Source organism: Psittacula echo, assembly GCF_963264785.1.
Source record: "Psittacula echo genome assembly, chromosome: 25".
NCBI lineage: Eukaryota > Metazoa > Chordata > Aves > Psittaciformes > Psittacidae > Psittacula > Psittacula echo.
In genome coordinates, this window is record NC_137760.1 from 948693 (window position 1) to 968631 (window position 19939).

The 19939-nt window shown below is 62.8% G+C and overlaps 1 protein-coding gene across 1 annotated transcript; it reads right to left on the reverse strand.

Annotated features, from left to right (window-relative positions):
* Positions 1-878: 878 nt before the first annotated feature.
* On the reverse strand, positions 879-18629 carry FER1L5 (fer-1 like family member 5; the record flags this gene model as incomplete). The annotated part of the gene is made up of 49 exons (XM_080634487.1): positions 879-1004; positions 1089-1236; positions 1963-2033; positions 2145-2347; positions 3173-3272; positions 3349-3490; positions 3562-3657; positions 3753-3841; positions 4432-4554; positions 4681-4789; positions 5157-5327; positions 5921-6012; positions 6089-6244; positions 6325-6456; positions 7038-7274; positions 7317-7391; positions 7480-7505; positions 8081-8240; positions 8317-8466; positions 8984-9142; positions 9212-9393; positions 9468-9545; positions 9628-9742; positions 10385-10561; positions 11041-11204; positions 11273-11375; positions 11453-11567; positions 11654-11817; positions 11901-12014; positions 12727-12882; positions 13047-13233; positions 14315-14406; positions 14496-14864; positions 14952-15065; positions 15133-15236; positions 15316-15392; positions 15603-15646; positions 15764-15996; positions 16762-16873; positions 16959-17074; positions 17154-17184; positions 17258-17308; positions 17389-17451; positions 17530-17658; positions 17737-17889; positions 17974-18082; positions 18165-18256; positions 18346-18401; positions 18545-18629. The coding sequence occupies 49 exons, from the start codon at positions 18627-18629 to the stop codon at positions 879-881; spliced, it is 6150 nt and encodes a 2049-aa protein (XP_080490613.1).
* Positions 18630-19939: the final 1310 nt, after the last annotated feature.

The window sequence follows — 19939 nt, forward strand, 5'->3', positions numbered from 1 at the left end:
AATAAACATTGGTGTGTGTGTGACAGCGGGTGGCACAGTGTGACACTGTGACAGTGTGTGACACTGTGGGATAGTGTGAGCAGCAGCTCAGGGAGGGGATCCTGCCCCTCTGCTGTGCTCTGGGGAGACCTCTCCTGCAGCCCTCATCCAGCTCTGGGGCAACAGCACAAGAGGGACCTGGAGCTGTTGGAGCGAGTCCAGAGGAGACCACGGAGATGCTGCGAGGGCTGGAGCAGCTCTGCTCTGGAGCCAGGCTGAGAGAGCTGGGCTGGGGCAGCCTGGACAAGAGAAGGCTCCTGAAGGGGAGACCTTAGAGCAGCTCCAGTGCCTAAAGGGGCCACAGGAAAGCTGGAGAGGGGCTTTGGACAAGGGTCTATAGGGCCAGGCCAAGGGCAATGGCTTTAACCTGCCAGAGGGAAGACTGAGATGAGCTCTTAGGCAGAAGCTCTTCCCTGTGAGGGTGCTGAGGCGCTGGCACAGGGTGCCCAGAGAAGCTGTGGCTGCCCCATCCCTGGCAGTGTTCAAGGCCAGGTTGGACACAGGGGCTTGGAGCAAGCTGCTCTACTGGAAGGTGTCCCTGCCGGTGGCAGGGGTTGGAGCTGGAGGAGCTTTAAGGTCCTTCCAACCCACACCAGTCAGTAACACAATGGGCTGATGTCACCACCCAGTCCCTTGGATGCAGCGTTCCCTCCCCAAAGCCTTTCTGTCAGGTGCCATAGCAAGTTGGGGGCTGTACCCCAGTGCCATGGCACTCCCCAAGCTGGAGCTGCTCCTTTTCTCCCCCACCAGCCCAATGCACTGGGGATGATGCTTTGCCCATTGCTGGATGTGGCTTTATTGAAGAGGTGACACCAATGCTGCCATATCAGGATGGCACTTCAGGGTTTGTGAGCACCACCCAAGTGTTGCTCAGCCCCGGCTGCAGGGTGCTTGCTGCCGCCACCACCACCACCACCGATGTGCCAGCCCTGGAAGGGGTTTACCAGCTTCATGGCCAAATAACCCTGTGGGGAGAGACAAGAGGAGCTCAGGGGGGGCTCAGTAGGTGGTGATGGGGGTAAGGGGGTGGCCGAGCCCCCTGTGCTCACCGGCGCAGCGTAGACGAAGGTGAGGAGCAGTGCAAAGAGCAGCACCAGCGCCAGGCCCAGGCTGATCCAGCCACGGTGCTGCTGCCACAGCCCATGGCGCAGGGTGCGCAGCGGCGCCTGCACCCACAGGAAGGACCAGTCGGGCCGCCTGCGGGGACACTCAGCTCAGACACCCCCTGCAACGCATGGCTTGGGGAAGCTGCTCGTGGGGAAGGAGCTGGGGGTGCTGACTGATGGAGCTGAACACGAGCAGCTTGTGCCCAGGCAGCCCCCAGCATCCTGGCCTGGATCAGCACCAGTGGGGCAGCAGGGCCAGGGCAGGGATTGTGCCCCTGCACTGGGCACTGGTGAGGCTGCACCTCAAATCCTGTGCTCAGCTCTGGGCCCCTCCCTACAGGAAAGACATTGAGGGGCTGGAGTGGGGCTAGAGAAGGGCAGCGGAGCTGGTGCAGGGCCTGGAGCCCAAGTGTGATGGGGAAGGGCTGAGGGACCTGGGGGGTTCAGTCTGGAGAAGAGAAGGCTCAGGGGGGACCTGATCGCTCCCTACAAGTGCCTGAGAGGAGGATGGAGCCAGGAGGGGCTGGGCTCTGCTCCCAAGGAACAAGGGATGGGACAAGAGGAACCGGCCTCAAGCTGCACCAGGGCAGGTTTAGATGGAGCTGAGGAACAATTCCTTGCCCAAAGGGTGCTCAGGCATTGGAACAGGCTGCCCAGGGCAGGGCTGCAGGCACCGTCCCTGCAGGTGTTCACACCCCCTCAGTGCCATGGGTTAGTGGTGGCCTTGGCAGGGCTGGGGTAAGGGTTGGACCGGATGAGCTTGAAGCTGTTTTCCAGCCCGGTTGGTTCCATGCTCCCGGCTCCCCGCAGGACTCACACTGGCGGCGGCAGCGTTGGGTACATGTTGGGCTCCTCCCGGGCTCTCCCTGCCGGCCGCTCCTCCGCCTCCTTTGCCGTCAGCAGCTCCAGGCTCAGCTCCAGCTTCCCCTGCAGTGGGGGGGGGGGTGTGGGCTGCGGCCGCAGGCTCCGAGCCCCGTGGCCCCGGAGCCCCGCACTCACCGAGAGCTGCCGCTCGCCGCCCTTCTGCGCCTCGCAGGGCCACCAGCCCCGGGCCTGCCGCTGCCGGAACAGGGACACGCAGGGCGGGCTCCGCGGCTCCCCCCAGGGCCAGCGCCTCCGGAGGGTGCCCGGCAGCGCCAGGGCGCAGCTCCGGGCGTTTAGCGCGGGCCGGGGCAGCCGCCTCAGGTCCAGCTCCAGCACTCCTGGGGGCACGGAGCGGGAGGGCGGCTGCTCAGTGTGGGTGCTCCCATCACCCATGGGTGCTTCCCATCGGTTGTGGGTGCTCCCATCACCCATGGGTGCTTCCCATCGGTTGTGGGTGCTCTCATCACCCATGGGTGCTTCCCATCAGCTGTGGGTGCTCCCGTCACCCATGGGTGCTGCCATCACCCATGGGTGCTCCCATCGGTTGTGGGTGCTCCCATCACCCATGGGTGCTTCCCATCAGCTGTGGGTGCTCCCGTCACCCATGGGTGCTGCCATCAGCTGTGGGTGCTCCCATCACCCATGGGTGCTTCCCATCGGTTGTGGGTGCTCCCATCACCCATGGGTGCTTCCCATCAGCTGTGGGTGCTCCCGTCACCCATGGGTGCTGCCATCAGCTGTGGGTGCTCCCATCACCCATGGGTGCTTCCCATCGGTTGTGGGTGCTCCCATCACCCATGGGTGCTTCCCATCAGCTGTGGGTGCTCCCGTCACCCATGGATGCTACCCATCACCTTGTGAGCGCTCTCTCTATTACTTATGAGTGCTTCCCATCACTCATGGGTGCTCCCCAATATCCATAGGTGCTCCCCATCACTTGTGGGTGCTCCCTGTCACCTCGCAGGTGCTCCCCATCACTAGTGAGTGCTCCCATCACCCATGGGTGCTGCTCGTCACTTCGTGGGTGCTCCTTATCACTTGTGGGTGCTCTCTGCCATCTTGTGGATGCTCCCCATCACTTGTGGATGCTCCTCACCACTGGTAGGTGCTCCCCATCACCCGTGAGTGTCCCCAGGAAACACGGGGCAGGAACCGGCTCTCACCTAGAAAATCATCAGCCGAAAACTTGTCGTTGTCCCACACCTGCAGGATGAGCTTCGGGGGCACCTTCAGCACCGTCTCGTCCAGGCTCCAGAGATGCTTCTGTCGTGGCGGTGGTGCACAGGGAGGGTCACACGCGTCCCCCGGCTGTCCCCCCGCCGCCCGGGGCGCTCCTCACCTTGGCGGGCAGCACGCAGAGCTGCTCGGCCGCCAGGTACTCGAAGGGGAACACGAAGCGCCAGTTGAAGGCGCCGGCCCCGTCCAGAGAGCGGTAATGCACGTCCGTCCTCTGCCTCTGCTCCTCCAGCCCGTCCAGCCACCTGCGGGCAGAGGGCGCTTGGGTCACCCGCTCCCAGCCCCTCGCCCCGTCCCCGCCGTGCCCTCGGCTCACCCCGCGATGTAGATATCGCTCATCTGCTGCCCCAGGAGGTTCGTGTCCCCCGGGTCCACGTCCCGCGTGTTCCAGACCACGCAGCGCAGCTCGTACCTGGGGGACAGGGACAAGGAGGCGTCCCCTTCACCCCCCGGCGTGGCCCCATCCCGTCCATGGGGCATGGGAGGAGGGGTGTGGGTGTCTCTCACCTCTGCGGCTTGCGGGGGGTGATGTCGACCGGGGGTCCCGGGGGACCGAGGCTGATGGGGAACACATCGACCCACATCTGCACCTTGCCCTGAACAGTGGTGGGGCTGGGAGCGGCACTCCAGGGTGTCCCCAGCACCCACACACAGCACCCCTGGGTGCCTTGGGGTCTCTGTCACCCCCCGGCATCATCCCGTTGGCACCCCCCCTGCACTGGGCTCCCTGTCACCCCAATGTCTCCAAGCCCTAGCATTCTTTCATACCCCATGGTCCCACCCTGGCCATGTCCTCCTCATCCCACTGTCCCCATCACCCCAGGGTCCCTGTCATGTCTCCATTAACCCCTCCCAGCATCCCTCCCTGCCCTGGGGTCCCCATCACCCCTTGGCATCCCCCCTGCCCCGGGGTCCCCATCACCCTAAGGTTCCCTATTGTACCCCTAGCATCCCCTTATACCCAAGGTCCCATCACCCCAAGGTCTCCATTGTCCCCCTGGCATCCCTTATATTCAAGGCCCCAGTCACTCCAAGATCCATGTTGTCCTCATGGCATCCTCTTATACCCAAGGTCCCATCACCATGAGGTCCCCATCATCCCCCTGTCACCCGCTTACACCCCAACATCCCATCACCCTGGTGTCCCTCCCTGTCACCCCAAGGGTCTCCATCGCCCTCTCCCCACCTGCTCCAGCCCGGGCTGGGTGCTGCTGTACAGGGTGCGTGTCTCGAGGTGCTCGGGGACGAGGTGGCAGGAGCGGAGCACGTGCAGGGCCAGGCGCTCGCGGGGCACCCCGGGGTGCTGGTGCTGGGGGGGGCCGCTCTCTGCAGGGCTGAGCCATCACCATGGGCAGGGTCCAGCCCCAAACACCCCCCCCCGGCCCCAGCACCCACCGAAGTGGCTGAGGAGGAAGCTGTGGTCCCCAAAGGTGACCGCGGTGCCCTCGGCGTTGAACTCGGGTGCCGGCAGCCCCTGGGTGCGGGCGAAGTGCTCCAGTGTCTGGCTGGGGGGGAGCTGGTCCCTCCAGCAGCCAGGGCCGGCGCTGTGGGGACAATGGGACAATGTGGAGTCAACCCTCAGCTTGTGCCGGTTCCCAGATACCCGCCACATCGTCACCCCCTTGTTCCCATCCTCATCATAGAACAATGGAATGGTTTGGGTTGGAAAGGACCTTAAGGCACATCCAGCTCCAACCGCTGCCATGGGCAGGGACACCTTCCACTGGAGCAGCTTGCTCCAGCCTGGCCTTGAGCAATGCCAGGGATGGGGCAGCCACAGCTTCTCCATTCAACCCATTCCAGTGTCCCACCAATGCCAAGGGAAGAACTGCCCAAGATCCCATCCCAATCTGCCTTCGTGCCCATTCCCAGGCCCGGGTCCATTCTCCTGATGCCCCCAGTATCACCCACGTGCGGTAGAGTGCGGGCAGCCCACAGTGAGCGCGGAAGCGGGAGAGGAGCCGGTTCTCCAGGTCGATGGTGGTGGTGCCGATCTCCTGGTCGGGTGGCACCACGTCATAGTCCAGCAGTGAGACCCGCAGGTCCTTCTCCAGCGGAATGGTGCCCATCAACTCGAATAGCCTGGCAGTGGGGGTGACAACCAGTGCTGGGGCTGGCACCCGCTGGCATGGGGATAGGGGACCTGTAGGAATGGGGGCTGCTGGTGCAGGGACTTGGTTGCATGAGGACTTGGTGGCAGGGAGACCTTCCAACATGGGCAATGGGGCAGTGAGGACCTGCTGGTGTGGAGAATGGAGACCTGGTGGCACAGGGACCCACCAGCATAGGGAATGGGGATCTGATGGCATGGGGACCTGCTGGTGTGGGGAAGGAGGTCCTGGTGGCATGGGGAATGGGGACGTGCTTGCATGGAGACCTGCTGGCATGGGGAATGGGACTTGATGGCACAGGGACCCACCAGCATGGGGAATGGAGACCTGGTGGCAGAGTAATTGGGGACCTGGAGGCTCAGGCACCTTCTGGCATGGGGAATGGGGACCTGGTGGCATGGTGATGCAGTAACATGGGGACCTGGTGCCACAGGGACAAACTGACACAGAGACATGGGGATGGGGCCCACCAGCCCCCCTGGGCACCTCCTCTCATTCCCAGTGCCCCCAGCCCGATGGCACCCATGGGTGGCAGTGCCACCGCATCACCCACCCCGTCCATACCTCCCAAACGCGGGCTCCAGGGTGTTGGGCACGTACTGGTCCCGCTGCCCCAGCGTCTCGGCTCCCAGCGACACACAGACATAGGGGTCACACTGCAGCAGGAGGGGATGCTCAGGGTGACAGGGGGGGAGCCGGGGGGCCCATCCCAGCGCCCAGGGGTGCCCGTACCAGCCCGTTCCTGTCGCGGGGGGGGAGGTCGAAGGCCCGCACCACGTAGACCCTCACGAGGCAGCGCTGGGGCTGGCTGGGGGGCAGGTCCTGGAAGCGGCGCGGCGGCGGCGGCTCCGCGGGGTCCTCGGGCAGGGGGTACATGTGGAAGAGCCCCTGGGAGCCAACGACCGTAGCACCGCGGGGTGCCCCGGACCCGGCACCGGGGCCCTTGGAGGAGGGGGTCTCGAACCCACCTTGAACTCGGCCACCGGCTGCGGGTCCTCCCCCCCCGCGGCGGCTGCTCCCGGCGGGAACAGCGGGAAGGAGCGGCAGAAATCCTGCAGCCCCTCGAACTCCGGCACCGCCTCCAGCTCGCAGCTGTAGATCTGGGGGCCGCGACTGTCCTCGTCCCCATCTCCATTCCCATCCTCATCCCCATCCCCGTCCCCATCCTCATCCCCATCCCCATCCTCATCCCCATCCCCATCCTCATCCCCGTCCCCATCCTCATCCCCGTCCCCATCCTCACTCCATTCCCATCCTCATCCCCGTCCCCATCCTCACTCCATTCCCATCCTCATCGTCGTCCCCATTCCTGTTCCCATCCACATTCCCATCCTCATCCTTGTCCCCATGCATATCCCCATCCTTACCCTCATACTCATTCCCATCCTCATCCCCATCCCCATTCCCATCCTCATTCTCATTCCTGCCCTCTTCCTGTCCCCAGCCCCATTTTGGTCCCCATCCCACCCCATCCCATCCCACCCCATCCCATCCCCTTCTTCACCCTTGTCCCTATCTCATCTTCATCCCTGACCTTGTTCTCATCTCATCTTCAGCCCTGTCCCTGTCCCCAGCCTGTTTCTATCCCAATCTCCATCCCTGAACTTGTCCCCATCCCTGTCCTGCCCCAGGGATATCACTGCTCTCTTCATCCTGTTCCCATCCCTTACCTCATCCTTACCCCGTTTCCATCCCTCTCCCCACCCGTGTCCTTGTCCCCAACCACCCCTGTCCCGTCCCACCCCATCTCCATCCCTGTCCCTATTCTCATCCCCACCCCTCCTCCAGCGCCCGGGCTCTGCCCCACCTTCAGTCTGTCCCTGCTTGTCCCCCGCCGGCTCTTTGCCTTGTCCCCCAGGGCCGCATAGAACTTGCTCCACCAGTCATCCTCCTCCTCCTCTTCATCCTCCTCCTCTGCCTGCGGGGAGCAGGGTGAGGTAGGGACAGGGCACGGTGTTACCCGTGTTTCCCGTGTCCCCATGCCTGTGCCCACCTTGTCCGCAGCCTTCATCTTGCTGGTGATCCCGGGCAGTAGCTGCAGCAGCAAAAGGGGTTGCTGAGGGAAACTGAGGCACGGGGATGGGCCGCTGGTGTCCAGGGGTGCCATGGGTCGAGGGACTCACCCAACTTATCCTGCCCCGAGGAGCGGCTGTGGGGAGCAGAGAGGTGAAGAACCATCCCGGAGGTAGGAGCATGGAGCAGGGATGGGGCGGGATGGAGCAGGATGGAGTGGGATGAGGTGGGATAGGGTGGGATGGGGCAGGATGGGGTGGGATAGGATGGATGGGTTGGATGGAGTAGGATGGGATGGGATGGGATGGGATGGATGGGGTGGAATGGGATGGTTGGGATGGAATGGGATGGCTGGCATGGGATGGGATGGATGGCATGGAATAGGATGGAATGGGATGGGATGGGGTGTGATAGATGGGATGAGGTGGGATGGGATGTGATGTGGTGGGATGGATGTGGTGGATGGGAGGGGATGGGGTGTGGTAGGATGGATGGGTTGGGAGGGATGTGATGGACGGGATGGGATGGAGTGGGATGGGATGGATGTGATGGATGGGAAGGGACGGGGAAGCAGTAAGGCTGTGCAGAACCGTACAGGAGCCATGGGATGAGGTGGGGATGGGTTGGTGTGGATGGGATAGGGCAGGGCAGGGATGGGATGGGGTGGGCTGGGGCAGGGCAGGAACGGGGCAGGGCTGTGCAGAGCCGTACCGGAGCCGTGCCGGGGGCCGGGGCGGGCGGGGGGCTGCCCGCGGTGCTGCCCCAGCCCCCGCACACAGGTCTGCCCCACCTCGGGCCGGTACCCGAAGTCCCGCACGTCCAGCACCCGCAGCCGCACGGGCGGCCCCAGCTCCTCCTCCAGGGGCAGCGTCTGCGGTCAGGCTCGGCGTCAGCCTCGGTGCCCGCGGCAGCGCCCGGGGGTGCGGGGCTCCCCTCCCCGCGCTCACCAGGGCCAGCAGGAAGGCGTTGATGGAGAAGTTGGGGTTGGAGGCGGGGTCGGCGATGGGGGGGGTCCGCAGCACCCGGCCCCCGCACTGCACCTCCAGGCTGGGCGCGCGCACGCTCCCGCGCAGCCCCCGAAGCCCCCACGCCAGGACCTGGGGGGGGGAGGAAACCGGCGCTGTCATCCCCCGTCACCGCGGGGGTGCCCGGCCCCATCCCTGTGCCTGGCCCGGCCCCCTCCTTCTCTTGTCTTCATCCCTCTGTGCCTGGCCCCGGCTTCTTCCCTCTCCTTGTCTCCATCCCCAGGACCTTCATCACTGTCCCCATCCCCGTCCCATTCCTGTCCACATCATGTCACATCCCTGTTCCTACCCCATTCCCCATCCCAGACATTGTCCATCCTGTCTTCAACCCTGTACCAATCCATGTCCTTATTCCCAGCCACCCTTGACGCCATCCCGTCCCGTTCTTCATCCCTGTCCCTATCTCTCACCTCCAGCGCCACCGGCCTCAGGAGTGGCCGCACACCGATAGGGACACTGAAGACCCCCTGCCTCCAAGGGGGGGAGCTGATCTTCGCCAAGGCCCCATCCTGCCGCGGGTGGGGACACCACGATGACGATGGGACCCATCACCTGGGTGCGCCCCCAAACCACCCCGGCAGCCCCTCACCTCGGTATCGTGCAGCAGCTCAAAGGCAGCCAACAGCTCCCCGGTGGGTCCCCTGGAGCCCAGCAGTGGGTAACGCTGGAGCCGGGGGGGCCGCCGGCGCCCCACATCCAGCCAAACATCTGGGGTGCACACGCTCCTCCCCAGGAAATCACCAGCACCCTGCAAGGCATCGCTTGAGCATGGGTGCTCCCCGCACCCCCGGGTGCCCCCCAACCGTGGGTACCATACCCCTCCATCCTGGTCGAACACCTCCACCACCACAGCGGGAGGCTCATCCTGGACACCCCGAGGGTCCCCATAGAGCAGCACCCGGTGGAAAAGCAGCGTCTGGTCCCAAAGCGGGTCCAGGGTGCAGGGCAGCGCCCGTGTGCTCTGGCTGACGTACACGAAGGAGACGTGGGCGGCAGGGTCTGGGTGACAGAGACAACATCAGCACCATGGGGCGCCTCCCGGGGTGGGCACCAGGGGATGGGGGGGGTCACACCTGCAGTGGACTTGGTGCCGCGGGGCGACAGCCCCAGCGCCTGGAAGATGTAGCAGCGGAGCTGGAAGAAGTTGGGTCCTGTGGGAGAGGCAGGAGCTGGCAGAGGGGCCTGAGACCACCCCCGGGCTGTCCCGGTCCCCCCCGTGCCCCCGGGGCTCACGCTGGAAGGTGCAGAGGATGAGGGGCAGTGGCTGCTTTGGGACGGGCTGGAACAAGCCCCGTGCCTGCCGCTCCGCTGCAGCCGGCTCCTCCTCCCCGGCCGTGTCCTCCGTGCCCTGCGGGGGGATGCCGGGTGTGGGGTGGGATGTGGGGTGCGGGGTCCCCATGGACCTGCTGTCGCCCAGACCCGCATCCCGCTGCGCCATGGCCTGTTGCCCAGGATTGCTCTGTCTCCACACCACTCCATCCCTCTGTCCTTGCATCCCTCATCCATCCCTCCATCCCTCTGTCCCTCTGTCCCTCTGTCCCTGCATCCCTCATCCACCCCTCTATCGCTTTGTCCCTCCATCCCCCTATCTCTCCATCTCTCTGTCCCTCCATTCTTTCATCTCTTTGTCCCTCCATCCCTCCATCCCTCTATCCTGCATTCCTCCCTCCCCACCATCCCTAAATCCTTCTCTCCCTCTCCCTCATCCATCCCTCGATCCCTCTGCCCCTCCCTCCCTCCCTTCTTCATCCTTGTCCCTGCATCATTCCATTTGTTCCTCCATCCTTCCATCCCTCTATCTATTTGTTCCTCCATCCCTCCATTCCTCTCTCCCTTTATTCCTCCCTCCATCCCTCTGTCCCTGCATCCCTCATCTATCCTCCACCCCTCCATCCCTCTGTCCCTGCATCCATCCTCCATCCCTTCATCCCTGTCCCCCCATCCGTCCACCCCCTGGCCCCCAGCTCCCCCTCTGTGCCCCGTCCCATACCGGGGACCCCTCGAGGAGGAAGAGGGGCGCCACGGGCGGGGGCTCCGCGGGCACCATGTGCCGGTGCCAGCAGCGCCGCCGGCAAACGTCGCCCGCCCGCGGCTGCAGGTGGAAGCGGCTGCTCCAGAAGGATCCGTATTCCCAGGCCTCGGAGCCGACTGCAGACTCGGTTCTGTCCTGTGGGGACACGGGCACGGGGGGCAGGAGGACCGCGTTGTATGGGGACAGGGTGGCATAGGGACAGGGTGCCATGGGGACACCATGCACAAGGGAATGGACAGGGCTGCTCACACCATTGCACTGGTGGGTGGGCAAAGGCATGATCCTGCCACCCAATCCTGCCAACCCGTCCCTGCCACCACATCTCTGTTATCCCCACTGTGCTACCTCCCTCCCTGTCCCCCCGTCCCTGTCATCCCCACCCTGCCACCCTCATCCCTGCCACCACACTCCTGTTATCCCCACTGTGCCACCTCCATCCCTGTCCCCCTGTCCCTGTCATCCCCACTCTGCCACCCTCATCCCTGCCACCACATCCCTGTTATCCCCATCCCTGCCACCCCAATTCATGTCACCCCCATCCTGCCAACCCCCCCCTGTCCCTGCCACCCCCATCCCCACCACCGCATCCCCATCCCTGTCCCCATGGCCCGGACCAGCTGCAGGAAGTTGGCCACGTCCTGGTCCGGTCCCTGTGCGCTGGGGTCCCTGCGGCGGGTGCGCAGCCAGCGCCGGCGCCGGTGTGTGTGGTAGGTCTTCTCTGTGGGGTGCCAGGCTGCCGGGGGGCTGCCGGGGGCCGCACTTGCCCCGTACTCCCAACCTGCGGCAGCCGGTGTCACCATCACCACCATCACCACCCCTGGGGTGCCCTATGGGGTCACCACTCACCAGCCTCATCCATGGCCCCCGTCACATCCACCCTCCAGCCGTCGGTGACGTGCCATCCTTGGGGACACAGCACCTCCTCCTTGGGTGGCACCTCCGCACCGCTCTGCAAAGCCAGGCTGGAGCTGAGCCCTGATGCGCTCGTGTCACCCCCCTGCTGTCCCCACGCTGTCACCCACTCACAGCATCGGTGCTGGCCACGGTGGCAGGTCCCCAGTCCCCACCAGGCCGCCGGCTCTCGTTCTCATAGACCTCCTCCAGCACCTCGCCCATGTTGGTCTCTGTGTCCAGCAGCAGCCTGGGGCAGGGGGACGCAAGGGGACAACGGTGGTGGCATCACCCTCGCTGAGGTCCCCGGGTGTCATCACCCGCCCATGGACTCACCGGCGCTGGGGCTCCACGGTCCAGGGTCCATTCCAGCGCCAGCCCCTGGGGGGCCGGATGCGGTGCCGCGGGAGCCCCGCTCTGCCCGCGCCGTCGGAGAAGCCCGGGGAGCCCAGGAGCCCGCGGGGCCCCCACTTGCCCAACAGCTTGGTCTGGTTTTCATACTGGGGAGGGGCGAGTTCGGGTGAGGGGCGCTGGGGACACCCCGGGGGGGTGGGTCCCGTGTGCTCCCCCCGCCGGCACTCACGGTCTCGGCGTAGATGCGCAGGGAGCCCTCGATGAGCCGGGGCAGGTCCCCGCTGTCGGCCACCGGCCCCAGCCACAGCCGCAGCCGGAGCTGGGCATGGATGTTCCCGGAGCCCTGCGCACCACGGGGTGGGTGAGGGCAGGGGGACAGGCGGGACATGGGCGGGTCATAGGGGGGACTGTGGAGAAGGTCTGAAGGGACATAGAGGGGACACAAAGGGGATGTGGAGGGGATAGAGAGGGATACAGAGGGGACGTAGGGGGGATATCGAGGGGACATGGAGTGGACACAGGGGACATGGGAGGGGACATGGGGAAGATGTAGAGGGGACACGGGACATGGAGCAGACATGGAGGGGGTGTGGAAGGGAACATGGAGAGGAGACATGGAGTGGAACAGAAGGGACATGAAGGGGATGTATTGCGGCACAGAGGGGACATGGAGTAGACACGGAGGGGACACAGGGGGACGTGGGAGGAGCATGGAGAGGACAGAGAGGGGACACAGAAGGGACATGGAGCAGAATGAAGAGGATGTGGCGGGGACATGGAGAGGGTCTAGAGAGGGGACAATGGAGGAGAACAGAAGGGACATGGAGGTGACATGAAGAGGGAACCTGGAGGGGAACAGGGGAGACATGGAAGGGAAATAGAAGGGCACAGAAGGGACATGGAGCAGACGTGGAAGGGTTACAGAGGGGACATCGAAGGGGACATGGAAGAGTTACAGAGGGGACATGGAGAGGGCATGGACAGGACACAAAGGAGAGGTGGAGGGGACACAGACAGGACACAGAGGCGTCACGGAAGGGCCGTGGTGTTCCTACCATCAGGAACAGCGTCTGGAGCCTCCCGCAGAACCTGCCGCAGGCACCGGGGCCGCTCCGGGAGAACATGATGTCAGGTGCAGGGATGCGGGCACAGGCCACGCGCCGCTCGCCCCGCAGCATCCACAGCAGCACATCAGGGATAGCGGCCTGCGGCTGCGGGGACCGAGACACAGCGGAGAGCTGAGACTGGCCACAGCTCATCACAGCGATAAGCCCCAGCTCCCCCCCATGTCCTCACCTCCACAGCCATTGCAGCAGGCTGAGACCGGCCACAGCTCATCACAGCGATGAGCCCCAGCTCCCCCCCATGTCCTCACCTCCACAGCCAGTGTTCCCATGCTCCGCAGCCAGGCCTCGGCCATGGGCAGCAGCGTGGCCCATCCGGCCCGTGGGGGCATCGCTGCTGCCGCCGCCACGCGCCGCAGCAAGTGGAGCCGCGCGGCACGGAGATGGGTGTCCAGTGGTGTCGGGGTGGGCTGAGCCTCCAACCGCGGCAGCACCCGCCTATGGGCACATCCCCCACCCAAAGCACTCTGGTTTGATCTAAAAATGCCCCGTTTTACCCCAAAAATGCTTCATTTCCACCTCTCCAAAATACAGTGCCTGCCCCCAAAATACCCCATTTCCCCTTCAAAATATAGTTCTTATCCACAAATCCCCCAGTTTACTTCCAAAATGCCCCGTTTCACACTCTGGTTGCCCTGTTTTCCCTATAAATGCTTTGTTTCCCCCTCAAAATACATTTCCAGCCCCCAAAATACCCCAGTTTGTCCCCAAAATGCCCTGTTCTCCACTCCAGTTATCCTGTTTTCCCCCAAAAATGCTTAATTCCCACCCCCAAACCTCCTGTTTCCCCCTCAAAATAGAGTTTCTGCCCCCAAAATACACAATTTCCCCCCCAAAATACAGTTCATCGCCTCATTTCCCCCTCAGAATACAGCTCCTTCCCCAAATGCCCACCTTTCCCCTCCAGTTGCCCTGTTTTCCCTAAAAAATGCTTAATTCCACCCCCAAAATGCCCCATTTTCTCCTCAGAATGCAATTCCCACCCCACAAAAAGTCCTGTTGTCCCCCAGAATGCCCCATTTCCCTCCCAAATCCCCTATTTCCCCCCAATTGTCCCATTTTCTTCCCAAATGCTACATTTCCACCCAAAATCCCACTTTCCTCCCAGTTTCGCTGTTTCCACCCCAAATGCCCCATTTTCCCCCACCTCATACCCAATTTTCCCTTCCATTGTCCCATTTTCCCCCCCACGTCCCATTTTCACCCTCAAGATCCCACTGTTCTCAAAAATGCCTCATTTTTCCTTCCAATACCTCATTTCCCCCCCAAATGCCCCATTTTCCTTCCCCAAATCCCCTAGTTCCCCTCCGTTGTCCCGTTGTTCTCTAGAATTCCTCGTTCTCCCCCCAAATACCCAATTTTCCCCACTGTTGTCCCATTTTCACCCCCAAAGTCCCGTTTCCCCCTCAAATTCCTCATTTTCCCCCCATATACCCTATTCCTCCCCCCAAATACCCCGTCTCCCCATCCCAAACAGGGATGTCCCCCCTCTTTGTGATCCCCATGTCCCCCTATTGACCTGCAGTCCTGTGCCAGCTCCCGCAGCAGCCTCCTGCCGATGTTCCCCTCGGTGTCCCCGTGGGCTCTCCGGAGCTCCACCACGTTCTTCTCCTATCGGGATTCCCCCCATAACCATTCCCAACCTGGAATGTGTGTGTGGGGAGATGGGGGTCACCCCGCCATCACCCATGGCTGCTCACCAGCCGCTGGCACATGGCACGCAGGAGGTTTAGGGCATCCCAACGGTGAGCAGCATCCTCCCAAGACGAGGTGACGGCCGCCACCGGCTTGTCCCCGTACCATGGCAGGTAGTGGTAGCGGTTGCCTGCATCCAGAGGGCGCTGAGCATCCCATGGGATGCGCGTCCCATCCCACCCAGCGCCCTGCTCACCATCAAAGACGGGACAACCGTGCGGGGTGACGGAGGCGGCCGGCTTGCAGGTGCCATCGCCCGTGTCCCCGTGGTTGCCCAGGCTGAGCTCGAAGCGCAGGAGCTCAGGGCCCGCTGCTACCATGGTGGCCGAGTAGAAGACCCCGCAGAGCCCGAACCGGTGGCGGGGTAAGTGAGACTGGGGCAGAAAAAGGGTGAAAATACCCCAAAATGGTCAAATTCCCTTAAAAATAAGGCAGAAAGACTCCGGGGTGGCATCGCTCACCTGCACTCGGATGATGTCCTCAGGGGTGATGGTGGCGCGCTGGTGCCCATCCGGGGTCTCCACATGGGTGCTGAGCTCCAGCAGCACCCGGCCCCGATAAGCCACGTTGCTGCCCTGTAAAATAAGGGTGGGGGTGACTGGGTGTTGTGCCCCCACCCCCCTAAATGGGTGCTGTCCCCACCCTGCCAATGCTCACAGTGCTGGATGTCCTGGCAGCATCCGCCCGGGGACCATAGAATGGGAGGAAGCTGGGTCCGAAGCAGGGTAAGAAGCCGGGGGTCCCCTCTGGGGGTGAAAAAGGGGGTTTAAAAGCGGGGGGTTTGGGTGCTGGGGATCCCCCCCGCCAAGGGTGCACCCTGCTCACCCTCAAGCTCAGCACCGGCAGAGGAGATGTGGGAGAGGTGGAGGGTGGCGGTGCCCAGGACCTTGCTGCTGCGGGGCCTATGGGTGGGCAATGAAAGGGATGGGGGGTCCCCTATAAACTGGGGGTTCCCCCCAAAAAAAGTGGTCCCCCAAAACTGGGGAGATGCCCAAAAACCAAGGAGATGCCCCAGAAAATGGGGTTCCCCTAAAATTGGGAGGGCACTCCCTAAAATGGGGGATGCTCCAAAACCAGGGGTGTGCCCCAAAAGCAGAGGTTCTGCCGCTTACCCGCTGACGATGGCCAGCTGGATCTCATCGCAGATGGGGGGCAGCTTTGGGAAGACACAAAAGCAGGGTGGGGGGTGTTGAAATGGGGGTGCCCCCCACTTTTTGGGGTACCTTTTGGGGGTACCCCTGCATTGTTGGGGGGGGTGTAGGAGGAACCTCACCCGCAGTGGGAAGAAGAAGACCTCGTTCCACACCGGGTTGGGGCCTGGGGGCATCACTCGGGTGCAGAGCTGCGTTGAGCAAAGCCATGAGCCCCTCGCCGTGGCATCGCCTCCCCCCTCATGGCCCCATGGCCCCGCACCCACCGTCCTGCCCGCAAAGCCGGCCCGCACCGCAGCCGCCACGAAGCTCCTCTTGCCTCCGACCGAGGGGAGGCACGGCAGGGCCGGCTCCGCTGCACCGGGATGGCGAGAGGTTGGCAATGGGGGGTGCCCAAGATCAAAACCCCCCCAAATCAACCCAAAACCAACCAAACCCCTCCCAAAACCAATCCAAAACCCACCCAAAACTCACTCAAAACTCACCCAAAACCTACCCAAAACCAACCCAAACCGCCTCCAAAACCAACCCAAAACCCAACCAAAATCAACCCAAAACCAACCAAAACCACCTGCAAAACCAACCTAAAACCAACCAAAACCCAACCAAAACCAACCCAAAACCAACCAACCCACCCCCAAACCAATCCAAAACCCACCCAAAACTCACCCCAAACCTACCCAAAACCGCCTCCAAAACCAACCCAAAACCCTCCCAAAACCCATCCAAAACTCTCCCAAAAGCCTCCCAAACCCACCCAAAACCCACCTGAAACCCACCCAAAACCAATCCAAACGCCCCTCCAAAGACCCCCCAAAACCCACCCAAAACTCATCCAAAACCTACCCAAAACCAAAACTGCCTCCAAAACCAATCCCCAAAACAACCCAAAACCACCTCCAAAATCTTCCAAAAACCCACCCAAAACCAACCCCCAAACCCACCCAAAACCCTCCCCAAACCCACCCGAAATGAACCCAAAACCCTCACAAAACTCACTCAAACCCCTCCTAAACCCTCCCAAACCCCACCCAAAGCCAACCCAAAATTCCCCTGAACCAGCCCAAAACGCTCCCAACCCCTCCCAAAGTCCCAAACCCCCAGACCCCCCCAGACCCACCCAGGGGCAGGTCCTCAGCGTGGTAGATGCGGAGCTGCAGCGTGGCAGCGCACGGCGGGGGCTGCAGCAGATTGGCCTCCACATCCTTGTCTCCCTCCGGCTCTTCCAGCTCCTTATGGGGGGGATACGGGACAATGGGGATACCCCCAACCCTGTATCCATGGGGTGTTTGTGGGGATGGGGGATGAGGGGCTCACCGACACCGGCTCGCCGGCACGGAGCACGGCCATGCTCACACGGAGGTACCCGCGGGAGCCAGCGTCGGGGCGCCGGGGATCCTGCAGGCTCAGCCACTTCCAGCTCAAGCTGTGTCCTGGGATGATGGGAGACCCCGTTGCCACCCTGCTGCCAGCTCAGTGTCACCCTCCTGTCACCCCAACCCTCCCACCTACCTGGTGCGTGGTAGATGGTGCCAACGTCCAGCTGTGGGGATGGCAAAGGGGGTGAGAGCAGCTGAACCATGGGGGGATGCCCCCTTCCCAGGTCATGTCCTCACCTGGAAGACGCCGATGATGGCTTTGGAGCGGATGGCTTTGGAGTCCAGCACCTGTGACAGGAGCGGGGACACGGCATCAGGGCCACCCCAATGTCCCCATCCCCTTTGATGCCACCAATCTCATCCCGGACCTGGATGCGGATGGGCTCCATCACCAGCTGCTCCGGTGTCTGGTGGAAACTTTGGCAAAACACCTGGAAAACAGGCAAAAAGGGGGTGAGGGTGGAGCGAGGGGACAACAGCACATCCCTATGTCCCCTCCCCAGTGTCACCTCGTTGTAGTAGGGGTTGTTCCCCACACGGATCCTGGTCCTGAAGCGGTGCTGGCCGATGGAGATCGTCACCACTGGCTTGATGTTATTGCCCTGGAGCTGGTGGCCCTCGATGACCCTCACCCGTACCTATGGGACAGGCAGTGACACGGTGATCACTGGGTGCGATGTCACCCCTGGGTACCACTGCACCCATGGGTGCCATACCTGGAACTCCTCTTTACTCCCTGCCGGGGGCTTGCTGGGGTGCATGGGTGGCACTGGTGACACTGTTGGTGGTGGCACCCATCGTTGCATGGGGACCGTGGCATCTCCAGCCTTGCCATGGGGGACATAGGAGCAGCGAAGGGAGATGGTGCACTGCAAAAGGACGGGTGGCACCCCAGACCGTGCTGGTGGCACCCTGGGCCGTGCTGCTGGCGGGGTGCATTGGTGGGTGCTCACCCCCGTGGGCTGCCCCTTGGGGTCCAGCAGCGGGACTTGGCTTAGGGAGAGCGGCAGCTCGGGGTTGGCCACCAACTGGTCCAGTGACACCCTGGCAGCACCCAGGTCCCTGCAGGGACAGAGGGGACAAGGTGAGGGTGGCCACACTATGGATGGTCCCCCCAGGGTGCCCACCCATGGGTGCTACTCACCCCCGGGGTGCCGGCTGGCCCCAGTGCCGCAGACGCAGGCTCAGGCTGGCCGTGGGGCGCAGGGGACAAGCACCCAGTGGCCATGCCAGTGTCTATGGTGGGAGGGACAGAGGTGACAAGGGCTCAGTGGGGTGACATTAGCAGCCCCTTGCCACCACGGGGCCCCCAGGGGTCACCTCACCTCATCCCATGTGGGGCTGTGCTCCTCTGGCACCACCCGGGTGCTCCTGGGGACGCCTGGGAGGGTGAACACGGTGGTGGCACGTCAAGGGGGGGACATGGGTGCTGTCCCCAGGGGTGGCTGGCACCATGATGCCACTCCCGTGCACCACGATGGCTGATGCCACCATGGGGTGTCCTCCCCTTGTCCCCAGCGGTACCTCTGAAGCGAGCAGACACGTGTACACCAGGCCCAGAGCCGGTGGCCCCAGGGATGTGGGCACTGGCCACCAGCAGCCGCAGCATGGCCACGTCCCCAGTGCCACGATGCCACCAAGCTGCTGTCACCAGGGTGTTGTCACCACGGTGCTGGGATGCGTTCCAGAATGCACCAAGTTGCTATGACACCTGTCACCATGGGTTGCTGGGTACCTACATCCCTGTGTCACTGTGTGGCCATGTCTGTGAATGCCCATGTCCCTGCTGTGCCCACATGGGTGTCTGTGTGTCACGCTCTCCCGGTGTCCCCATGCCCATGTGTATTTCTGTCACTGGTCACCATGCCCATGTGCCCCCATTGAATCACTGAATCATAGAATAGTTAGGGTTGGAAAGGACCTTGAGATCATCCAGTTCTTACCCCCTGCCATGGGCAGGGACACCCCACACTAAACCATGGCACCCAAGGCTCTGTCCAACCTGGCCTCGAACACCGCCAGGGATGGAGCATTCACAACCTCCCTGGGCAACCCATTCCAGTGCCTCACCACTCTCACAGTAAAGAATTTCTTCCTTAGATCCAATCTAAACTTCCCCTGTTTCAGTTTGAACCCGTTACCCCTTGTCCTGTCACTACAGTCCCTGATGAAGAGTCCATCCCCAGCATCCTTGTAGGCCCCTTCAGACACTGGAAGCTGCTCTGAGGTCTCCACGCAGCTTCTCTTCTCCAGGCTGAACAGCCCCAACTTTCTCAGCCTCTCTCCATACAGGAGGTGCTCCAGTCCCTGATCATCCTCGTGGCCCTCCTCTGGACTTGTTCCAACAGTTCCATGTCCTTTTGATGTTGAGGACACCAGAACTGCACACAATGCTCCAAGTGAGGTCTCACGAGAGCAGAGCAGAGGGGCAGGATCACCTCCTTCGACCTGCTGGTCACGCTCCTCTTGATGCAGCCCAGGATACGGTTGCTTTCTGGGCTGCGAGCGCACACTGCAGCCGGCTCATGTTCATTTTCTCATCGACCAACACCCCCAAGTCCTTCTCTGCAGGGCTGCTCTGAATCTCTTCTCTGCCCAACCTGTAGCTGTGCCTGGGATTGCTCCGACCCAGGTGTAGGACCTTGCACTTGGCATGGTTAAACTTCATCAGGTTGGCATCAGCCCACCTCACAAGCGTGTCGAGGTCCCTCTGGATGCATCCCTTCCCTCCGGCGTTATCAACCGAACCACACAGCTTGGTGTCATCGGCAAACTTGCTGAGGGCGCACTCAATCCCACTGTCCATGTCACCGACAAAGATGTTGAACAAGACCGGTCCCAACACCGATCCCTGAGGGACACCACTCGTTACCGGTCTCCAGCCGGACATCGAGCCATTGACCACAACTCTTTGTGTGC